Source organism: Paralichthys olivaceus, chromosome 23 (assembly GCF_024713975.1).
Source record: "Paralichthys olivaceus isolate ysfri-2021 chromosome 23, ASM2471397v2, whole genome shotgun sequence".
Classification (NCBI taxonomy): Eukaryota; Metazoa; Chordata; class Actinopteri; order Pleuronectiformes; family Paralichthyidae; genus Paralichthys; species Paralichthys olivaceus.
Window position 1 is genome coordinate 3,814,560 of NC_091115.1, and position 22,528 is coordinate 3,837,087.

Here is a 22,528-nt window from a genome sequence, read left to right on the forward strand (position 1 = left end):
TGATGGGAAAAAACAAATCTGGCATATTTTGAGGATATCTAATATCTATGAGTGTTGGAGCACCGTGATTGAATTTAAAAGTTGGGCCTTGGCAAAGATAAGCGCTCTACTGAGAAACATACTGATGTCTTAAATGTCACATATTATACAATGAAACACAATGCAATGAAATATGCATAGTGTATGAAGTGTATATTTACCTCAAACAACCAAAGCTTTACCGTATTTCCGCCCTCACATGTACTTGCACCGGATCAAATCCCTGAGGCTCACTGATAACCTTTGAATATAGATTACATTATACTGTAGGTCTGCCGAGATCATTCTATCATGTGAAATAAATAACCTCAAACCTCTTGAGGCTTCACCACAGAAATCTTGGAGAAAAATCTGTGCTTTTTTTAATGTTGTCATATTCAGGTTGGGGCGTCGGTCACTTCATCTCTGCTCAGAGCTGAAGTGATCGAGCCGGTCGTGGAAAATCCAAAGCATTTTTCAGGCAGCGCTCTGACTGCATCGATTCAGACCAGGAGAGAAATTGTTGTCTGACGGTTGCGTCACTGCACTGCTGCGTTTATATAAAATAAAAACAAGACACAGCCTTTTAGTCAATAAACAGAGGAGCGATGACATCACACTGCAAATCAGTTGGATCACGGATGCCTCGGTTGATCACATCGTCACGCGGTTGGCGAAGATAAACAGTGAGCAGACAGAATTCATCAAGCCAGCAGCGCGGCGCTGTCATCTCAACACAAGGAGTCCAAACACAGGCCTATAAATACATCCCATAATACGGACAGAGTGACTGACACGAACCATACTCGGTTACTAATCCGAACTCCAGGGGATCAGTGATCAGCCGAGCATTTGTCTGCATATTACATGACTAATGCTGTCAGAGATGGAGGGAGATTACCCCAGATTGGCCAATCAAGATGCTAATTAGCGGCACGAGGCATTTCAGCGGCGAGCCGGAGCCGACGGCAGCAGATCAACATCAACGGCTGCTGATCTATATTCAGCGTGCACTCTGAGAGGTGGGGACGAAAATGTACACGGAGCGATACACTACGAGGAGAGGTTCAATAAAATGGAGTTTGCTGTCGCCTGAAGCCATCGTTCATTTACAGGCGGCCATAAATCAGGAGACCTGTGATGCTCACATGCTGCAGCAGCGATGCTCTCTGCGGCCAAACGGCTTCAGTCAAACGCTTCTTTGTTGGAAACATTTTGCCATACACAGAGAAACAGTCTGAGTAACGCAGTAAGTGGTCACTGGGGCATTTCAACACCGTCTCAACATACTCCGGTATGATACACACAAATCTGCAGGGAGCTGTTTGGTGATTACAATTTTACAGAAAATCTCCAAAAAAGAGGTATGAATGTGAAAATCAACCTTTAAGCACCAACAGGGGTAAAATTGGCTTTGATTGGACGCACATCTGTTCGTTCCTCTTTGCATGAAGCCACAGAGAATGACTGCAGTGAACGTACAAGCAATTACAGAGTCTGTACTGTGTGAGGGGTAGAATTTCCGTCCCTTAATTGGCCGCAAATGACGTCATCGGTGCAAGATGACTGCATTCCTGTCAGATATACATTCGGCTTCATTTCTGGAAATGAGATGCATCGTTTATCTTTATTTATTTACGTCGATAGTCCCTCTTAGAGGTCTTAATTTGTTTCTGTCTTTTCTTTCTTTTTACCAGAAAGTGTTGCTTCAACAGGACTCTAAAAACTATACAAATAAACAATCATACCAGATTAACAAGGAAAGTGAACACTGATACAAGCAATGTGTGTCAAGATGTGATGTTATCTTATTCATCTGTTTTCTTGTTATTTCATTATCCCGCCTCCCCTGTTTCTATTTAGGTTCAAGCGTTCGAGAAGCTCCGTGCACAGTGATGCTGTTACTCAGACGCACAAACACTGACTCACACAACAAATTACGCATTCACTGCATCCATTTCCTTCTTTTGATGTTTGAAAGTTTTGTGTGTTTGTGTAGCTGACTGTTTATTCCCAGATACCCAGGTTAAACACAGTCGCTTTAGTTTAATGCATTTGTTTGTTTCATTAACGAGCAGGGAGACTGTAAATACGCTGATGCTCTGGTGTAAAGGAGCTGAGGGTAATTTACATCTGCTGTCCTAAACACTGAAATAATCATTTTTAATGAAAACCTAGATTCTAAGACAGACGGCTGCACAGACGACAACTTTTAACCCTAATATGTGTTATAACCGCTTAACCAATAAAGGCCCTTTTCCACCATTATCAACATGCTGGACGTGTTTCTAATCAATCACATAGAACGACATCTGCGTCGTTGTTTAAATGCAGCTCATGAGAACTTGGCGGCTCCGTGCTGGACGTGGCCGTGCACAGTTCACCATGTGCCCTTTGTGGAATACCTGTGAGAGGAGCACGACGAGCAGCAGATGGCCACAGGAGGTTGGCACCAGATGACTGCTCTCGGCACGAGGAACAAAACAAGCAGCTGTGGGAGTGGTGGGTGAGACGGCCCGGTCTTTAAAAGGAAGACAGGCTGTGATTATCACAGTGCAGAGCGGGGCCACGGGAAGCTGTGAATATAACCAGGCCAGCGAGCTAACACTTGATGCTAATTAACCACTGACACCTGCAGCCGACAGCTTCATTCTGACTCCAACGCTGAGTGAGATGTTAGTTCGTCTTACATCAGGACAGAAGGGGGTCTCTCGATTAAAACTGTGTGTAAAGATAAAGTCAAAATACACGTCACACTTCAGTTAATTCCGACACATGGAAGACAGGGGGGATGAAGCAAATGCGACGGTCCATTAGTATGTTCAAAATTAGGGATTTCTCTAGGTTTGCTGTGATTATGTTTAAAATATAGTCATTAAATCCACTAAAGTAGTTTGTTTAAACAGACATCAAGATGTAATTTCTGGGTCGTGGCGCTCAGCTGCTCAAACAATAAATTTCACCTTTGGGGGGGAAAAAAACAAACATAAAATGAAAAGTAAATTCCATCTGCTGCATGAAATTAATTTCATTTTCAAGAAACTCCATTAAATCCTCATGTTTCTCTGGGATTTTGAGTGACACTTCTTCTCATTACAATTCAAGAAATAATGGATTGAAGGTTTGCTGGTTTATAATGCTAAACCGAGTAATTCTTGCAGGATTTAATAAATTCACAGAGCAGCGTGTGGTTCCACTATCTGAGAATGTCTCTTGGTTGAGCTCTGTCACCAAATAAAAGTGTCGTCATGGAAAACAGACGTCTGTGTGTCCATGTATTTAACAAACTAGAATTAACCTGCTGTGTGTGTTTTGTGTTCTGAGATAAACTACAGGTCCACATTCCCTTGAACCAGTGAAAACCTGCTGCATCCAGCTGTAAACTATACACACAGACAGTGACAGCAGTGGTAGGAGCCAGACAGCCTGAGAAAACTCAGCTGAAGATGCAATAAGTCAGGAAGCGCCACTGTGCATCGAGGCCGCTGTCACTTGGAAAATTGATATCTCTGCTGCTGCTTCTATGATTTATTCAACGTGCTGAATATTAGTGCAAAACAATGTGTCTCGCTCGTTATTTGAGTTTGAAGAGGCTGACACCTGAATGTCATTCACAGTTTAGGTTTTTGTTTTTTTTCCTCTCACACCCTGGAGGTGATTTCACGTCTACAGTTGTGCAGTTTTGTTGCAGCTGGATACCTGAGCCACATCAGTGGGCTGCACATCTGCCACAGAGAAGGTAGTAGAAGTTGGTTTTGGTAAGATGCAGGTATATGGAGATGCCGTGGGGATCAATTCCTCGGAGAGCGTGAACAAGTCATTATGTTTCACCTTCAAAAACCAAGGATTCCACATCCGTCCTTATCAAGCTTACGCTGTTGGTGTGGGAGGGAAAATCATATATAGGTCGAGTGTTATTGCTATAAAAAGCTCCAATGTTGGACTGAAGCTCATTTGAGTGAATGCATATGTGGCCTTGGAGGTGGCTGGGGGCAGAGGGGGACATCTGCCGTCAGAGGCTCGTACTATTCGTTCTACTAACCTTGACATGAAGACTGCACTTTCTGGACAATGTCAGATATGTTAAAAATTTAAATGAGACAAATTGTACATCTTAATATTGGAGTCATCCATGCTTTAGTCTCTTAAGGTTTTTTACAGTGTCCTTCCTCTGATGATATATATATATATATATATATATATATATATATATAATTGACTGTTAATAAAGATGGACAACACGACAGCTCCACAACAGTGAAACCCAACTATCTTGATTGCTCCCTGGTGGCTGGCTGCAGTAGTACACGTTCAAACAACTAGACCTATGTTATATATGATGTTATTTAATGACTTGTGTACTTACACTCAAAGTATAAGACAATTGTCAAATCTAGAGAAATACCCACTATTATTCAATCAAACATTTCATTTTGGTCACTGTTTGTACGATCATTTATTTATTTGCTGCGATATGTGAATAAAACTTCAGTCACTACTGTCTCGTGATTGGTGGAGCATGTGTATTGGCTAAACCTTGATAGGACATCATCGGCAAAAGAGGCAGCGTTTGTATCCGGGATGTTTTGGCTTCGTTTCTGGATAGTCAGAGGGAACGGAGACGCGTCGGCCATCTTTATTTACAGTCTGTCTCTTCGGCATATTGGGGGTTTTTAGTTAAATAATCATGTCTTGGGAATTAACAAAGGAAAAAGCAGCTGATTCAAGAGTGTCAGTGAGTGCACAGAGCAACTGGTAAAACTGAGGTAGTATCCATCCATGGCAGAGACAAAATAAACAAATGTAATTGCTTTTGGAGGCAGGATTACATTTGCAGATCAGCACGGGCAAGGAGCAGTAAGTATTGGTCATAACCTCATTTCACTCTGCTCACTTAAGTGGCTCTCAAGGGAACCGGTTCTCTAATTCATTCAGGCAAAGCAAGAAGGCAGTGTGAATATGTATGTGTGTGTGTGTGTGTGGACCAAGACTTGAAAAATTATGTATTTCTCGCCTCAGGGTCTGAGTCATGCCACAGTTCTTCCTCACAGTGATGTAAACTCAAATACGACTCCCCCGCCCACTTGCATGCACACTCACGTATGTGGATCCACTCGCTGGAGGAGATGACATCAAAGTGTTTGGCGTGCGTCTGCCTGAGCGTTGTCATTTCCTCTGTGCACATGATTGATCATCAAATGTTTGTGTAGAAAATTGAAAAGCAAGAAGAGAAAAAAAAAAAATCCCCAGGACAGTCTCCAATCCATCTAGCTTCTTACTCACAAGTGGAAACCAGGGACTCGTGTATGTGAACGTCCACACGAACAAGAGGCTGCGTTAAGTCACCTCAAACAATAAACATGCTCGTATGTTTTTATATTTTATGTCTCTTAACAGACTGATTTCATTTCAGGGAGGGGTCGTGCCTCTGTGTCTCTGGCCTGTGTGTGAGGTAGCTGAGTATAGAAGCTACCTGGGCTTTGACGAGACTTGAGGAGCATAAAGAGTTTTAAGCTACAGAGTTGATAGCACATTTTTTAAACAACATCCTGCATCTCCACGTCCGAATTCCTGCTTATTATCAAACACTATGGCCCAACAGCAGCTTTGTCTGCATCCAACTGTGAACTCAACTTAAAAGATTCATCATTTAAAGCTCCGTCTCTGACTCGATCTGATGATTCTAAGACGTTGAAAGTTTCTATGATCCACCCCACCCCCGTGTGTTTGCTCCTGCTCTTCAATCCTACAAAAGATGCCTCAGAAAAATTGATGTAAAGGAACCTAAATAAAAAGTTAATACTTTACAAAAGCCAAACAGAAGCGATAGCTTAGCAACACCAAGTATTTCATCCTGCAACTGGGTCTGCTATGCTTCAGTAGTTACCTCCCGTCTGTGGAGAAGTCATCAATGCTGCAGACTGTCTGACAGACTGATGCTGCAGAGGGACACACATTCCTATAGCTTATATCGGTCAACACATCACTACCAAGACAATGCGCTATCTCTTATGTACGTCATGATCACTAATGGATTCTGTTTTCTTCTTTTTAAAACAACGAGCTGGTTGTTTGTTGCCGTTAAACTAAATTTAACATCCCCCTTTAGTTATTTTGGACTTTTAGAAATGTGATATTTTATTCATGAACTGTTTATTCTGATATTAAAGCAGTTTTAACAGTTAATTTCTTTTTTCCTCCTTACAGTCGTAAATTCCAAACATTTTTACGAGACACATGACACAGTTCATCACAATGACTGCATTAGTCTCTGCAGGTTAAACAGTTTAACCTTCAGGAAAACAACTGCAACTAAATTAAACTTTGAAGCTACGGTGTGAATGCAGCAGGAAAATGTGTGGTATTATTCACCTGACGTGAACTACAGTGTGATGTAAATACACCGACTGGATGAAGAAATTAATAAATAAGAAAGTCTTTGTATACAAGCAGCTGTTGTCTCCTTGTTAGGTTGATGCACTGCTCCTAACTTTCTGACTTTACGGCACCCGCTGCCCTGCTGTGCTGTTCATTACAGAGATAATGACATCTGCAGGAGATCCTCCCGCACCGTCTGATCTTAACTCCGTCTTCTGTTTCCCCCCCCATCGCCAACCCACTGTCAGACTCCGGTCACCCAGCATCTGGTGCTTGGCACCGGGATGATTCATCTGGGGGGAGGACTAGATCCCTCTCCCTAATCAGACCCTAACCTTTCAGAGTTATTGATCTAGCATCTCTGTCAGAGACGCTACAGACACACTGATGCAGACAGCGGCGCGTGTGCCAAGGGTCCATCCCTGTTTTTGTCGATGTGGAGAAGATTAAAGGGAGAGAAGAATTAGGGGAAGGGAGGAAAAGCCAGGCTTTCGGGGAAAATTGAGAGGAAACAACAAGAAAGGCTTTCACTCACAAATCTACTTGTGAGACGGGAAGATTGGAACTAACACAGAGTGTATCGGGCAAAAGATGGCCGTGCTCAGGACATCTATAAATGAACCCTGTTTCCTTATCACGTACCAATCTACAGATATAATGATGCTATTTATGATGCACTGTAGACCATCTTGATCTCATCCTCCCTCTCCTCTTCCCACCACACATCGACTGCACATCTAGCCTGCAGGCGGCGTGAACTGGGGCACAAACAATAACAGTAATCATGGAAAATCATGTGCTGCTCTGGCGGAGGAGACCAGCTGACTGGCTGACTGCTGGAGCCCAGAGGGCCTCCTGTACAAGCAACAGAGAATCAGGGGTGGAGGAAGGGCAGCAGCGAGGAGAGGGGGAAAAAAAAAGATACATCAGAGAAGGATTCGCCTTCTCATCCCCCTCTTCCTCCTCCTCGACGAACTTCGTCATCTTCGATTCCACGCTCTGCCCGTGTCGGGGAGCTTCACCATCTCCCTCCTCCCTCCTTCCAAACCCCTGTGCCTTTCTCGACTCACCCCCATGGACGTACAGGAGTGGTACGTTCCATGATTATTTGGCAATATTGGCTGGAGCTTGAAGAAGAATGCAGGGACATGGCTGTGCGGCTGCAGAGAGACCCTTTGACGAATGGCTGTGTCATGTATGATTAATAAACACAGGGGATGGCATGGGGGGGGGTCATTGACTGAACGCATGCTGCTAATGACCAGACACCAGAGCTGTGCATAGCACTTATCCTTCAGATGAATCCACTACTGCCCTAATTACTAATCTTTAAATGAAACTTTAATTGCTGTGTGAAGTCAGAGCATGTTTCCAGGCTCAATCAGCCACTTTGTATGAGAGACGCCACGAGAACGACACTTGTAATGCCTGCTGAAGCCATTGGGATCGTCATGAATGAACAAACCACAGATCAATTGGCTGCTCTGTACAGTAATCTGCTGCAGACGTAGCTTTCATTACAACATCAGTGTGCGTGTGTGATCAATTGCCTGGTATCTCATTACTGTGTGGCCGGGCAGAGAAAGCTCTCGGATCAGCGTCTGGGGACTTGAGGTCGTGCTGTTGGTCCTGAGTGTCCAGAAGCTGAGATTTACACATCCACAGAGACAGAAAAATGAATTCATGATTTGTTATTATCACATTTCTAAATTTGAATGTGAATAAAACTAAAATGGCACTCAGGGAGCATACCTCCGCCAAGGACACTTAAATTAAAACAAGCCTCTGCAGCCCTGTAGCTAAGGTCACATTTCTCATCTAGCTCTTTCAAGCTCTACCTTTTACCACAGCAGCTGAAAAAAACCACACTGCTATGAAACCACATTTAAATCCACTAGCAGCAGATGAAATTTTATCAGTTCTTCCCTGACCCATGCTGCACCCTTCTACCAAGTTTCGTGGTAATCTGTCCAGGAGTGTTTGCGTAATCCTGCTAACTACCAAGCAAAGAAACACGGATGAAAACATAATCCCCCTTAAACCCCGAAAACTGTTTCCTTAAATCCAATCAAGCTGCACCAAATTTCACACACTTGTGTCCAATTAAATATGCCTGATTTATCAAGATTGAGAAATGATTGGTGAAAATGTCAATATATTCCCTCTCTCACAATCCAGTGTTCTTTCATGGCTCATTAGTTCACCAAGTTTTGTGGAAATGAATCCATAGTTTTTTTGCATCATCCTGTCTAAGATAAAAGTGATCTTTATTAAGGATAAATCAGATTGAGGGGTATAAAAGTGTCCGTCTGCCTGTGACTACACAAACTGCTGTAAATCCTAAAGCAGCAACTGTGACGCAAACCCGCTAATTTCAAAGGCTACTCACATGTCTCATAATGTCTTTTTGGAAGAATAAAAAAAAAACAAAAAAAAAACAGTGCCTCACTTTCTCAACCTTACAAGCCTGACGAGTTGTCATGTGATTTTATTCCTTTTGCAAGATTTAAAACGACAAATGCACTTCTGGGGTTCCCTGACTACAAATCCACCTGCTGACCCTCCAGGTCATGTTTCTGAATTATTTCGGTCTCCAGAGCATGTTCTCCCTAAGAAATCTCTATGAGCCGCCGTGGAGAGCATCAGCAACAGTGTCCATGAGATCATGTTTGGCAACAGTGAATAAACAGCGAGAGGAGAAGGCTCCCGCAGCCCCTCGGGACCCTCAGAGTACAGTAACGCACAGCTGAGCGCTGCGGAGAACGCTGCCTGTCTGCCAGCTCGCCTGCACGATACAGGGGTGGTGTTGGGGGATGGGAGGATGGTCACATGTGCGTGGCGCTTTAGGCTTCGGGTTGTCTGCATGCTCTACATGTCTTTCCTCAGCTCTCTCTCGCTCTCTGAACTGAGTCCATGGAGTCTTTTCTCCGAATAGAGCGGCTCCAGGAAACAAGCCAGGATAATGTATCCAATTCATGGATCTTGATTTACAAATATATCTGGCATATCGAGAGGAGTCATATCTATGAGTGCTTGATTGAATTTAAGGAGATTGTTGGTCCTAAGCAGAAGTATGTTCTCTAATGAGTGCCATTCTAGTTCCCGTATATTTCTGCTTTCAGAAGTATGCACTTGACTCCACCGATGACAACCTTCATCCTGTGGGCTTGAGAAGAGGCTAATTAAAAAAAAATAATTGAATGAACTATATCCTGTTGATCTTAAAACATTTTAGGAATGAAAAACCAGATAAACTAGACAATAACAGTGAAGAAAATGTCATGTGTGACCACTGAAAACTGGAAGGGCACTCTGAGCGTATACTTCCACAAAATTGAATTAATGAAATTCAATCCAGCCGCAACAAATTACACACACTCATAAATGTCAGTCCCCTGACACAGGCCTGATATTTTTCACCAAGATCAATAAATCATTCTCAGAGAATTCAATGTTAACTGATCCGGATCTGCACCAAAATATTATCAAATATTCCCCAACCCATATTGCATCCTTTACCAAGTGTCATGCTAATCTGTCCAGTAGTCATTTTTTAGAATCCTGCCAAATAACAAACTTTTTGGATGATTATTCCTTTAACTGTGACATTTACGTCAGAAGCTTCGTAGCATCTATGTGCACAAGGCATGTCATGCAGCGAATGGGTGTATGACACATATACAGCTAATGGTCGCCTGCTGTGTCACAAAATGGACGGATGAAATGTAGGAAGAGGAGACAAGGGACAGTGGCTGGGGAAGGGACAGTTAGATTGTTATGCATGTAAAGGGGGGATTCAGTGTTGCCTGGCAGCATCGAGCGGGGACGGCGAATGTCACTCTGATCGGTCGAAAGTGTCATGATGTGAAGCGGAGCCGTGACCTTGGATGGAGGGCGGGGGGTGGGGGACAGAGGAGAGGAGGAAGACACAAAGCAAAGCCTAAACATAACAGAAGAGGCAGCGACAGCAGAAACAGAGGGAGAAGGAACGGGTGGGGGCGAACGAGATGGGGAGGGAAGTTTGTGGTGGGCCGACGCCTTATCCTGCCAGTGCTCTGGGCTTCAGGAACAGAGTGATATCAGTGAAGACACACTCACAGGCTGCATATCGTTTAAATGAGGCCACTTGTTTCTTTTAAAGGGAATTTCTGCTGCTTCTCTTCTCATTTGCAACCTCCACTGAAATGTGACCTGGAAGCTATCTATCATCTACAGATCATTATCCCAGTGTTGTTCCAAAATGTTCTGCCCCTGAAAATGCGGCATAATTACATCTTTATTAGAAGGAGACATACAATGATCATATTCAGGTTCGTAATTTAAATTAGTGTCATTACATTAATACCTTAATACCTAAAAGGAGTGTACAATCATTACACACTAATCAAATGCAAAGGTGATGACTGCATCTGCAGAATGAAATCATTCTCCAAAAAGGAAGAAGCTGCAAGCAAAACTCACATCATGCTGCATATTAAGCAGCATCACAGCAGGAGCACTTTCCCTCGACTACCTAAACGTCTCTGTATAATTACCAAGGACTAACAAACCTCTTCACAAACCATTAGAGTAACGTTGATATCATACAGGCCAATGAGACTCCATCAGACTAATTAATGGAATCGTTTGTGCCAGGATGCCGCTCGGAGGATCCCAATCACCAGAGTGACATCTAATTTAAACCGGGTGCCAGGCCAAGCACCAGAACAGTATGTCAGCTCTGTCATTACACAATGACAACCAATACATCACCACAACAGAGCCCTCACCGCGGAAATCAGCGAAATTGTCTGATAATGGAAATGTTATTTCACGTCGACAGCCCTGGATGATTTCTGTGAGAATGGAAGGATTGGATATACTCGGATTTGCAGTTCCAACGAAACTAGGAAGAGACATGCAAGATTATATTGTAAAATATATATATATGAAGAACATTTTGTGTTTTCCCGTTTTTGTCTTGTACTCTCAAACTGTATATCATGTCCACTGTGTAACTTCTGAAGAAAAGCCCTGAGGCTACAGTGTGAGCTTGAGACCACATCATCCCGAGTTCAGAACTGCAGCGTTACATGAATCCACAGCCAATGCAGACACTGATAAAAGGTATATTTATAACATCTCAGCACGCATTCTCCGACAATATGTTCCAGAATGAAGAGGTGTAAGTGGGTTAATTCAAATTATTCCAAAGGCCATGGGGCAAAAACAGAAAAGAGATATTGATATGGTTTAGTTCAAAATAGGAAATATCATTTTAACGTTTCAAACCCCCTTTAAGCCTTAATGTGAGATGACACCAAAGCTAATGCAGACACAGTGTGTGCCCCGCCTGCGTCTGTGAAACCATGCGGATTACTGCGCTATCGGTGGACGCCGCCTGCGAACAAAGTCCTCCTCTCTCCACCAGCAAAACCTCCAGAGTCTGCTGGTACGAGGGTGAGAGAGCATGTGACTGGAATTACAGACACACTTGTAGAAAGTGCTAATCTCTGCTTACTGGCGGAATTATTACATAAAACTCTCTCTCTTTCCCACATGTTTTAAAACATGAACGAAACACACAACAAAGTTTCAAGATTTCCATTATATTCCATTGGCTGCATACACAGGCACCTCTGCAGCATCATACAAACAACAAGTAACACAGCTTAAAATATATTTTTCATCTTCATGCGCTGGGAGTCCAACTGCTAACTGGCCCACTTCCCAAGATATTAATGGAAGCAAGCAAATATGCTAAATTCACATTTTTAAAACTCTCTTGCATGATTTAATTAGAAAATAATGAGAATCATTGAAATGGAAAGTTTGTCAAAGTAAAGCCACTGGAAGACACAAAGTTTGAGCCATGTTCAATCAAGTTATGTACTGTGAATTAAAAAGTACAAACAGTTTCAGTGTGGGATACTGATGATGTGAGACGTGTTGTAGGAATTAAAATGGGAACAAAGTGATGCAGTTTTCATCCTCACAACCTGTGTGCCGGTCATCTGCTTATAAAGGAAAACAGCCGGTCAAACTTCCTGTTTCCTGGCAAAGCAGAGCCCATATCACTCATCAAATACCAGCATTCATACATCACTACAGGATACATAGACAGATCTCATTTCACACAAACCGCAAACTGGATGCAACAAGATACTAAAGCAACAAGATTGGAGGAAGATTCAATGAAGTTAAAATGTACTTTGAGGCCAAAATACATTAATGTCTCCACAAACCGCAAAATGTTTCAGGCAAATTAGATCCACACAGATAAAACTAGAATGTCACTCAGTAGATCTGTCCAGTAGTTTGTGCATAATCTTGCTTACAATCAAAATACCAAAGAGACAAAGGTCAAAACATGTGGATGTCCACACTGTCAAGAGGTTAAAACACACACGTATAAGTGTAACATCCCAGGTTCAATTCCAGCCACGGACCTTAGTTGCATGTGTTCCCATCTTTCCCATCTACATCTGGAGGAACAAACATCATATCAAGCAGCGTAAGTGTTTCTTACCTGTGGCAGGGCGGAGCTGAGCTGCCGCTGCAGTGAGTCGCGGTCGTAAATGACGTCCTGAAGATGCTGCTGGGCCAGTCCCAGGCTCTCCTGGGTTTCCCTCAGCGTGTCCAGCAGCCGGTCCCTTTCGTCCAACATGTTGACCATCAGCTGCTCAAAGTGGGAGTCTGGGTCCGAGGCGCTGCTCTGAGAGCCGCGCTGGCTCAGCGCCGTGTCCTCGCTGATGGTGGGCATCACCTCGCACATCATCTTGGCTCTGTTGGAGGAAGGAAGAACAGGGGTTAATGAGGATGTTGTTGAATGTTATAATGCAGAGCGTATAATGTAGCTCATCTGAGATAAGAATGCAAACTTCATTATCAAGATCTAAAAGTAGCAGAAAAGTTACTAATTTTGCAAAACAGAAACTTTTTTTGTTATTCTACCTTATTTAACTTGTAGCCTCGTGCAACCTCTGATTTTATCCACAGGAGGATTTTAACACCTCGGCTTGGATGCTCTGCTCTATACTTATTTCAAACTTCTGAAATAGACACGATGACATTTTTAAATTCAAATTGGATTCAGGCTGTAGGTAAAAATTTTAATCTTTGCATTGCAAGACAAATGTGTCCAATTCAGTAGGTGTATAAATATCCACTGTCACTGTTTGTATGGCTTCATGTATGTGACTGGGCTTGAGAGAATTGGAGCTCAGCTGAGCGTCACCCCATCGTTTCAAAGCTGCTGAGACGTCTTGGGAGGCTGGGCATTTTGCCCTAGATTTCATGCTTGTGCTGATAATGGGCCAGCCTAGATTGAGTTACATAATACACCATATCTATGCTATAGTGGAAATGTGAGGCCATGTTCCAGCTTCCCAGAGGAACCTCAGGAAGCCTCAGTCATCACAACAGAAATCTGGGTTTGCGTCATCACACATTGGTGCTATGTGTTGAAGCAAGGACATGCACAAAGTAATAGATTATAAAGATGTAGGCAGGCACGATAAACGTACAATTTCGGACAAATTGATTCAACACTCCCCTGAAATAAATGAATTATCCTGAAGACCTTTGTCACTCCATGTTGACCTAGGCCAGGTTTATTTAGGGACATTTCAATAAACCCATTGACCAGGCATTGGTTCCTCCTGAGTGAGTTAAAATGGCAGGTCTGGGCCTCAGCATGTTCTGGCACTAAACTGGGGTCTACCATATCTTCTGCAGGCATCCGGCCAGACCCCCATCAGTCCACCATTCAGCCACCATCCGCTGCTGCTTAGATCTGAGAGACCGGGCCCGGCATGCAGCTTGGCTGGACACACTGCACATGCCACCCGGAGGACAGACTGGGACATCGGTGTTGCATTTTAAGTAGAAGTTTTATTCCTGACTGTGGCTCAATCGATGTTTGTAAAGGTGCTGGTTTGCGTAAAAATGCACATGAATCTGGCATCGAGGAGTGGAAACGGGAAGAAACTATAGACTAGTGATGCACCGCGTTGAGTAATTGTCAACGAGAAAAGATTCCTGATTTTATTATTATTTTATTCTGTCGATTTCTACATCCAAAATGGCAACTTAGGACAGATTTTTAAGTTTTTCCAGGGGTCAACTTCTCCTTGAATACATTCAGCACTTGTCCCCTCAGTGCACCAACAAAGCTGTCCTCAAAATCCAAGGCACAATTTTTGTTGTCTAAAAAGGTTTTTGTTTCTCCTTTAATCTGTGAGGAAAGCAAAGTGCATTGAGAAGGGTTTTTTTTCTGCTTCGTGGCACATACAATCCCCCTCTGTCCTGTTGATGCACCTTCTGCTTTGATCGTGCCGTGACCGTCCCTTAAATCATTCCTGCTGTCTATGAAAAATCAATAGACACGGAGGGTAAGTGGACTGACTGATCTGCTATTGTCTTCACCCTCAGAAATAAAAGAAAAAGGCAGAAAAACAACATCGCTCAATGAAATGTTTATCCACTTAAATTGTGAAATTCAAAATGCAACAGGCTGTTTGGCTGATCTTGAGACTCAGAAAAGGGACAGAAATATCTTGTGTATAAAGCCTTGGCGCGCAATGTAATGGAAAAGTAATGGAGTCGCTGCTTTCCCCAAAATGCTCCTCTGCTGTTTTTATAGTGTTTCAGGAGCGAGTCGTTCTTTTCTCTTTAGTGAAGTGCAGACAGGCTGTGGTGGTGACAGGTAAGAGTTACTGTGATCCTCCAGGATAGATAAACACTAATCACCCACAGTGTGAAGAACGTGCAGTCTGAGCTGTCATTACCAGCCGGGATGCAGGTGTTGTCTTGATTGCGCTCGCCAACAGTGACAATACTGCTTCCTCTCAACGGAACAGTCAAATTGACCCCTATTAAAATGGTCAACAGGACGACGACTGAGAGAGTCTGTGCACATTCCCTCTGCAATGCAACATCACGGCACATTATGATAACGTACGGCGGGAAATCTGCCCTCGAACTCCACAAGCATGCCAGGCTTTGGCTTTGCATAAATGCATGTCTAATAATGAATATGTAAGATTTTATCTGTCAGTGTGATCCTCATGGAGAGAAATTGGTACTTGTAGTAATAGAACTAAGACTGTTGTATAAACAAGATGAAGCTCAAGTGACTGAATTTAGTGCGGCTGGTTAAAGATGTTAAATCTGAGGCTAAAATTATGCTGGAATCGCAGGAGGGAGGAACAGCAGCACGCTCAATCGAGCACATTGTGAGCCGCAGATGCAGTGAGAAACGCACATAGACAGACAGGCAGGGATCATTGGGCTTTTCTCTCCGTGCCAGATGCCAATCAATGAATTATTCAGGGGGGTAGGAGGGAGGTTTTCTTCCCAATCAGTGCAACAAATCCAGAAGCCGTTTTTTACTGCATATAGCCTCATCCAACCTTGGACAAAGACACCTGGCTGCAGACACAAGACTCACCAACAGCAAAGACCTGCTGAGCAAATGTTCAACAAGAACAAGAGCAGAGTACAAAGCTTCAAGTGATCCAATAATGAAGAGATCGAACTGAAATTACTAACTCATTATCACATGTGCAGTCAGTTCTGTTCAGCAGCTCAACGCGCTTGGCAAAGTATAGAATATAGCACAAGAGCCTATTGTACAACACTACACCTAACAATAACCCCAAGCACAAAGTAAATGGTATTTATATAGAGCTTTAATAAATACCATTTATTAAAACTACTCAAAGAACTGGACAGAATAAGTCACATTTACCCATTGACACACATTGATTAATGATTCTATACACATACTTTTACAATCACACACCATTCATACTCTGTAGTGAACATACATCAGGTAAAGGGAGAGCGGAGGCTGACATTTCCTACATGCACAGGAAGCAGTTAACCAATCAAAACAGAGTTTACAGAGCAGGTAAACCTTTTTAAGTGATAACACAAATCAAAACTATGAGCCTGAATATGAGTGTAATATATCTCCTGTTATTTTGACAACAGATGGGTATGAGGGAGGAAGGTTTCAAACTCTGGTCAACGACAGGCCTTTTGGTGGGCACAAAAAGTTCCTCAGACGGCTGCCTACATCAGAGTTTCTGCCAAAAACTTGATTCTATTTTCCATAAGACTATTGATTCATCAACTCAACTATAATTCAATTCAGTGAAATGGACAAAATGAACAGGCAGTGAACTGTCTATATAAGGACAGGACGTAAATTCTGCCACTTGTGTAGAACCGTTCCATTTTGGCCAAAAGAGAAATCAGCAAGCGGCAGCTAATTCCCTGAATGTCTTCAGTTAATCTCATTAATGGGAACAATCGTGTGAGTAGAAAACGCACAGCAGTATGTTCCTGGGCTGTGCACAGCCATGTGGGGCACATTCAGCGCTATCCACGACTTGGGAAACATCAAAAGTCACACGGAGCGCAAGCATGTGCAGAACGGGCAGCGGAGTGAACATGACACTCTGCGGCTTTGGAGATAAGCAGCGCTATACCGTGTGCTTGCTGAGCCGGCTGTGGAGGGACTAAAACAGAAACGCAACGTTACTTAATAGTGTGTTTAAAGCTTTGTTTTCATCAAGCATGGAATTCTTTCACTCATTAAGCAGGGAGATGGTCATTTAGACACGAGTAAGACGAGACAAATTAGGCCTGAAAAAAACCTATTAAGGAGCTAATGTGTTATCAAACGTGAGTTCAACTTCTCAGACAGTTTAAATCACCCTGGCTCTTCTGTTCAAGCTCATTTCCTCACCACACGACTACGAGTGACTATGCACTTCATCCGCATCAGTATCAGAAGCACTAAGTTGATAGCATGCGTTGCTTTGTGGCCAACCAGGGGAGCTGACTAATGCGAAACTCCACCTTTAAATAACATCTGTGTTTGATTTCTTGGCATGCCGCTGAGCACAAAGTGCACCTGCAAGCCGTATTGATGAGCTCAGAGGGTAATGGAGAAGCTGTTGCACGCCACTCGTTCCCACTTTGGCATCCGTAACAGGCCGGCAGTTGGGGGAAATAGTGACGCAGCGTTTTTGTGAATGGAACGAGCCAGATTGCACTCAGAGAAATCCCATTCATATGGCTCCCTGCACCAGAGAGACAACCAAGAGACAGAGCTGCCAGGAAAACAGCAATTCAAGTCTATTTTATTTAATCAGAGCCACAGGATCATAAAATCACATTTAGAGTGGAGTCCACTGAATAGATAGAGTGAACTATTCACTCCTCTCTGACATCAAATACAGAAAACATTTTACATTAACTCAGCGCACATTCACTCTTGCTTGAAATGTGCTGAAGTTCAGTGTGGATGCGTAGCACGCTCCCCTTTAATAATCATGAAATGCCCAAGTCTCTATGACTTTCAGACAAAAAGTTATTCAAAAATATCTTGTACTTTTGATTCAAGATTTGGTGGTTTGACACCTTCCGAAGGTCGTAGAAGCTCAGGGATGGTACCAATGGATCGGGCATCCCCACATTAGTTCAGATGGAACCAACTTCCAAGTCTCTATGACCTTCAGAAAAAAAGTTATTCAAGTATATCTTGATCTTCAATGGGTTCACAACCCTAACCCTAATCACAACCCTAACCCTAACCCTAATCACAACCCTAATTGTAACCCTAACCCTAATTTCAGCCCTAACCCATATCACCTTACGGTGAATAACTCAGCGCTGCTTGCTCGAAATGTGCTGAAATTCGGTGTGGATGCGTAGCAGGCCCCCCTTTAATAATCATGAAATGCCCAAGTCTCTATGACTTTCAGACAAAAAGTTATTCAAAAATATCTTGTACTTTTGATTCAAGATTTGGTGGTTTGACCCCTTCCGAAGGTCGTAGAAGCTCAGGGATGGTACCAATGGATCGGGCATCCCCACATTAGTTCAGATGGAACCAACTTCCAAGTCTCTATGACCTTCAGAAAAAAAGTTATTCAAGAATATCTTGATCTTCAATGGGTTCACAACCCTAACCCTAATCACAACCCTAACCCTAACCCTAATCACAACCCTAATTGTAACCCTAACCCTAATTTCAGCCCTAACCCATATCACATTACGGTGAATAACTCAGCGCTGCTTGCTTGAAATGTGCTGAAATTCGGTGTGGATGCATAGCAGGCCCCCCTCTATCAATCATGAAATGCCCAAGTCTCTATGACTTTCAGACAAAAAGTTATTCAAAAATATCTTGTACTTTTGATTCAAGATTTGGTGGTTTGACACCTTCCGAAGGTCGTAGAAGCTCAGGGATGGTACCAATGGATCGGGCATCCCCACATTAGTTCAGATGGAACCAACTTCCAAGTCTCTATGACCTTCAGAAAAAAAGTTATTCAAGAATATCTTGATCTTCAATGGGTTCACAACCCTAACCCTAATCACAACCCTAATCACAACCCTAACCCTAACCCTAATCACAACCCTAATTGTAACCCTAACCCTAATTTCAGCCCTAACCCATATCACCTTACGGTGAATAACTCAGCGCTGCTTGCTCGAAATGTGCTGAAATTCGGTGTGGATGCGTAGCAGGCCCCCCTTTAATAATCATGAAATGCCCAAGTCTCTATGACTTTCAGACAAAAAGTAATTCAAAATTATCTTGTACTTTTGATTCAAGATTTGGTGGTTTGACCCCTTCCGAAGGTCGTAGAAGCTCAGGGATGGTACCAATGGATCGGGCATCCCCACATTAGTTCAGATGGAACCAACTTCCAAGTCTCTATGACCTTCAGAAAAAAAGTTATTCAAGAATATCTTGATCTTCAATGGGTTCACAACCCTAACCCTAATCACAACCCTAATTGTAACCCTAACCCTAATTTCAGCCCTAACCCATATCACCTTACGGTGAATAACTCAGCGCTGCTTGCTCGAAATGTGCTGAAATTCGGTGTGGATGCGTAGCAGGCCCCCCTTTAATAATCATGAAATGCCCAAGTCTCTATGACTTTCAGACAAAAAGTTATTCAAAAATATCTTGTACTTTTGATTCAAGATTTGGTGGTTTGACCCCTTCCGAAGGTCGTAGAAGCTCAGGGATGGTACCAATGGATCGGGCATCCCCACATTAGTTCAGATGGAACCAACTTCCAAGTCTCTATGACCTTCAGAAAAAAAGTTATTCAAGAATATCTTGATCTTCAATGGGTTCACAACCCTAACCCTAATCACAACCCTAACCCTAACCCTAATCACAACCCTAATTGTAACCCTAACCCTAATTTCAGCCCTAACCCATATCACCTTACGGTGAATAACTCAGCGCTGCTTGCTTGAAATGTGCTGAAATTCGGTGTGGATGCGTAGCAGGCCCCCCTCTATCAATTATGAAATGCACAAGTCTCTATGACTTTCAGACAAAAAGTTATTCAAAAATATCTTGTACTTTTGATTCAAGATTTGTTGGTTTGACACCTTCCGAAGGTCGTAGAAGCTCAGGGATGGTACCAATGGATCGGGCATCCCCACATTAGTTCAGATGGAACCAACTTCCAAGTCTCTATGACCTTCAGAAAAAAAGTTATTCAAGAATATCTTGATCTTCAATGGGTTCACAACCCTAACCCTAATCACAACCCTAACCCTAACCCTAATCACAACCCTAATTGTAACCCTAACCCTAATTTCAGCCCTAACCCATATCACCTTACGGTGAATAACTCAGCGCTGCTTGCTCGAAATGTGCTGAAATTCGGTGTGGATGCGTAGCAGGCCCCCCTTTAATAATCATGAAATGCCCAAGTCTCTATGACTTTCAGACAAAAAGTTATTCAAAAATATCTTGTACTTTTGATTCAAGATTTGGTGGTTTGACCCCTTCCGAAGGTCGTAGAAGCTCAGGGATGGTACCAATGGATCGGGCATCCCCACATTAGTTCAGATGGAACCAACTTCCAAGTCTCTATGACCTTCAGAAAAAAAGTTATTCAAGAATATCTTGATCTTCAATGGGTTCACAACCCTAACCCTAATCACAACCCTAATCACAACCCTAACCCTAACCCTAATCACAACCCTAATTGTAACCCTAACCCTAATTTCAGCCCTAACCCATATCACCTTACGGTGAATAACTCAGCGCTGCTTGCTTGAAATGTGCTGAAATTCGGTGTGGATGCATAGCAGGCCCCCCTCTATCAATCATGAAATGCCCAAGTCTCTATGACTTTCAGACAAAAAGTTATTCAAAAATATCTTGTACTTTTGATTCAAGATTTGGTGGTTTGACACCTTCCGAAGGTCGTAGAAGCTCAGGGATGGTACCAATGGATCGGGCATCCCCACATTAGTTCAGATGGAACCAACTTCCAAGTCTCTATGACCTTCAGAAAAAAAGTTATTCAAGAATATCTTGATCTTCAATGGGTTCACAACCCTAACCCTAATCACAACCCTAATCACAACCCTAACCCTAACCCTAATCACAACCCTAATTGTAACCCTAACCCTAATTTCAGCCCTAACCCATATCACCTTACGGTGAATAACTCAGCGCTGCTTGCTCGAAATGTGCTGAAATTCGGTGTGGATGCGTAGCAGGCCCCCCTTTAATAATCATGAAATGCCCAAGTCTCTATGACTTTCAGACAAAAAGTAATTCAAAATTATCTTGTACTTTTGATTCAAGATTTGGTGGTTTGACCCCTTCCGAAGGTCGTAGAAGCTCAGGGATGGTACCAATGGATCGGGCATCCCCACATTAGTTCAGATGGAACCAACTTCCAAGTCTCTATGACCTTCAGAAAAAAAGTTATTCAAGAATATCTTGATCTTCAATGGGTTCACAACCCTAACCCTAATCACAACCCTAATTGTAACCCTAACCCTAATTTCAGCCCTAACCCATATCACCTTACGGTGAATAACTCAGCGCTGCTTGCTCGAAATGTGCTGAAATTCGGTGTGGATGCGTAGCAGGCCCCCCTTTAATAATCATGAAATGCCCAAGTCTCTATGACTTTCAGACAAAAAGTTATTCAAAAATATCTTGTACTTTTGATTCAAGATTTGGTGGTTTGACCCCTTCCGAAGGTCGTAGAAGCTCAGGGATGGTACCAATGGATCGGGCATCCCCACATTAGTTCAGATGGAACCAACTTCCAAGTCTCTATGACCTTCAGAAAAAAAGTTATTCAAGAATATCTTGATCTTCAATGGGTTCACAACCCTAACCCTAATCACAACCCTAACCCTAACCCTAATCACAACCCTAATTGTAACCCTAACCCTAATTTCAGCCCTAACCCATATCACCTTACGGTGAATAACTCAGCGCTGCTTGCTTGAAATGTGCTGAAATTCGGTGTGGATGCGTAGCAGGCCCCCCTCTATCAATTATGAAATGCACAAGTCTCTATGACTTTCAGACAAAAAGTTATTCAAAAATATCTTGTACTTTTGATTCAAGATTTGTTGGTTTGACACCTTCCGAAGGTCGTAGAAGCTCAGGGATGGTACCAATGGATCGGGCATCCCCACATTAGTTCAGATGGAACCAACTTCCAAGTCTCTATGACCTTCAGAAAAAAAGTTATTCAAGAATATCTTGATCTTCAATGGGTTCACAACCCTAACCCTAATCACAACCCTAACCCTAACCCTAATCACAACCCTAATTGTAACCCTAACCCTAATTTCAGCCCTAACCCATATCACCTTACGGTGAATAACTCAGCGCTGCTTGCTCGAAATGTGCTGAAATTCGGTGTGGATGCGTAGCAGGCCCCCCTTTAATAATCATGAAATGCCCAAGTCTCTATGACTTTCAGACAAAAAGTTATTCAAAAATATCTTGTACTTTTGATTCAAGATTTGGTGGTTTGACCCCTTCCGAAGGTCGTAGAAGCTCAGGGATGGTACCAATGGATCGGGCATCCCCACATTAGTTCAGATGGAACCAACTTCCAAGTCTCTATGACCTTCAGAAAAAAAGTTATTCAAGAATATCTTGATCTTCAATGGGTTCACAACCCTAACCCTAATCACAACCCTAATCACAACCCTAATTGTAACCCTAACCCTAATTTCAGCCCTAACCCATATCACCTTAAGGTGAATAACTCAGCGCTGCTTGCTTGAAATGTGCTGAAATTCGGTGTGGATGCGTAGCAGGCCCCCTTTTAATAATCATGAAATG

The 22,528-nt window shown here is 42.9% G+C and overlaps 1 protein-coding gene across 11 annotated transcripts in view; it reads right to left on the reverse strand.

The window, feature by feature from the left end:
- Positions 1–22,528, reverse strand: part of ppfia2 (PTPRF interacting protein alpha 2) — a 172,525-nt gene that overhangs the window by 92,914 nt on the left and 57,083 nt on the right. For all 11 annotated transcript variants that reach the window (XR_011240068.1, XR_011240067.1, XR_011240069.1 and 8 more), the window contains one exon: positions 12,905–13,160. Coding sequence is in view for 8 of the 11 variants with exons in the window: in XM_069519333.1 (XP_069375434.1) it covers positions 12,905–13,153 (249 nt within the window). In the remaining 3 variants the exon portion in view is untranslated. The remainder of the gene's footprint in view (positions 1–12,904; positions 13,161–22,528) is intronic.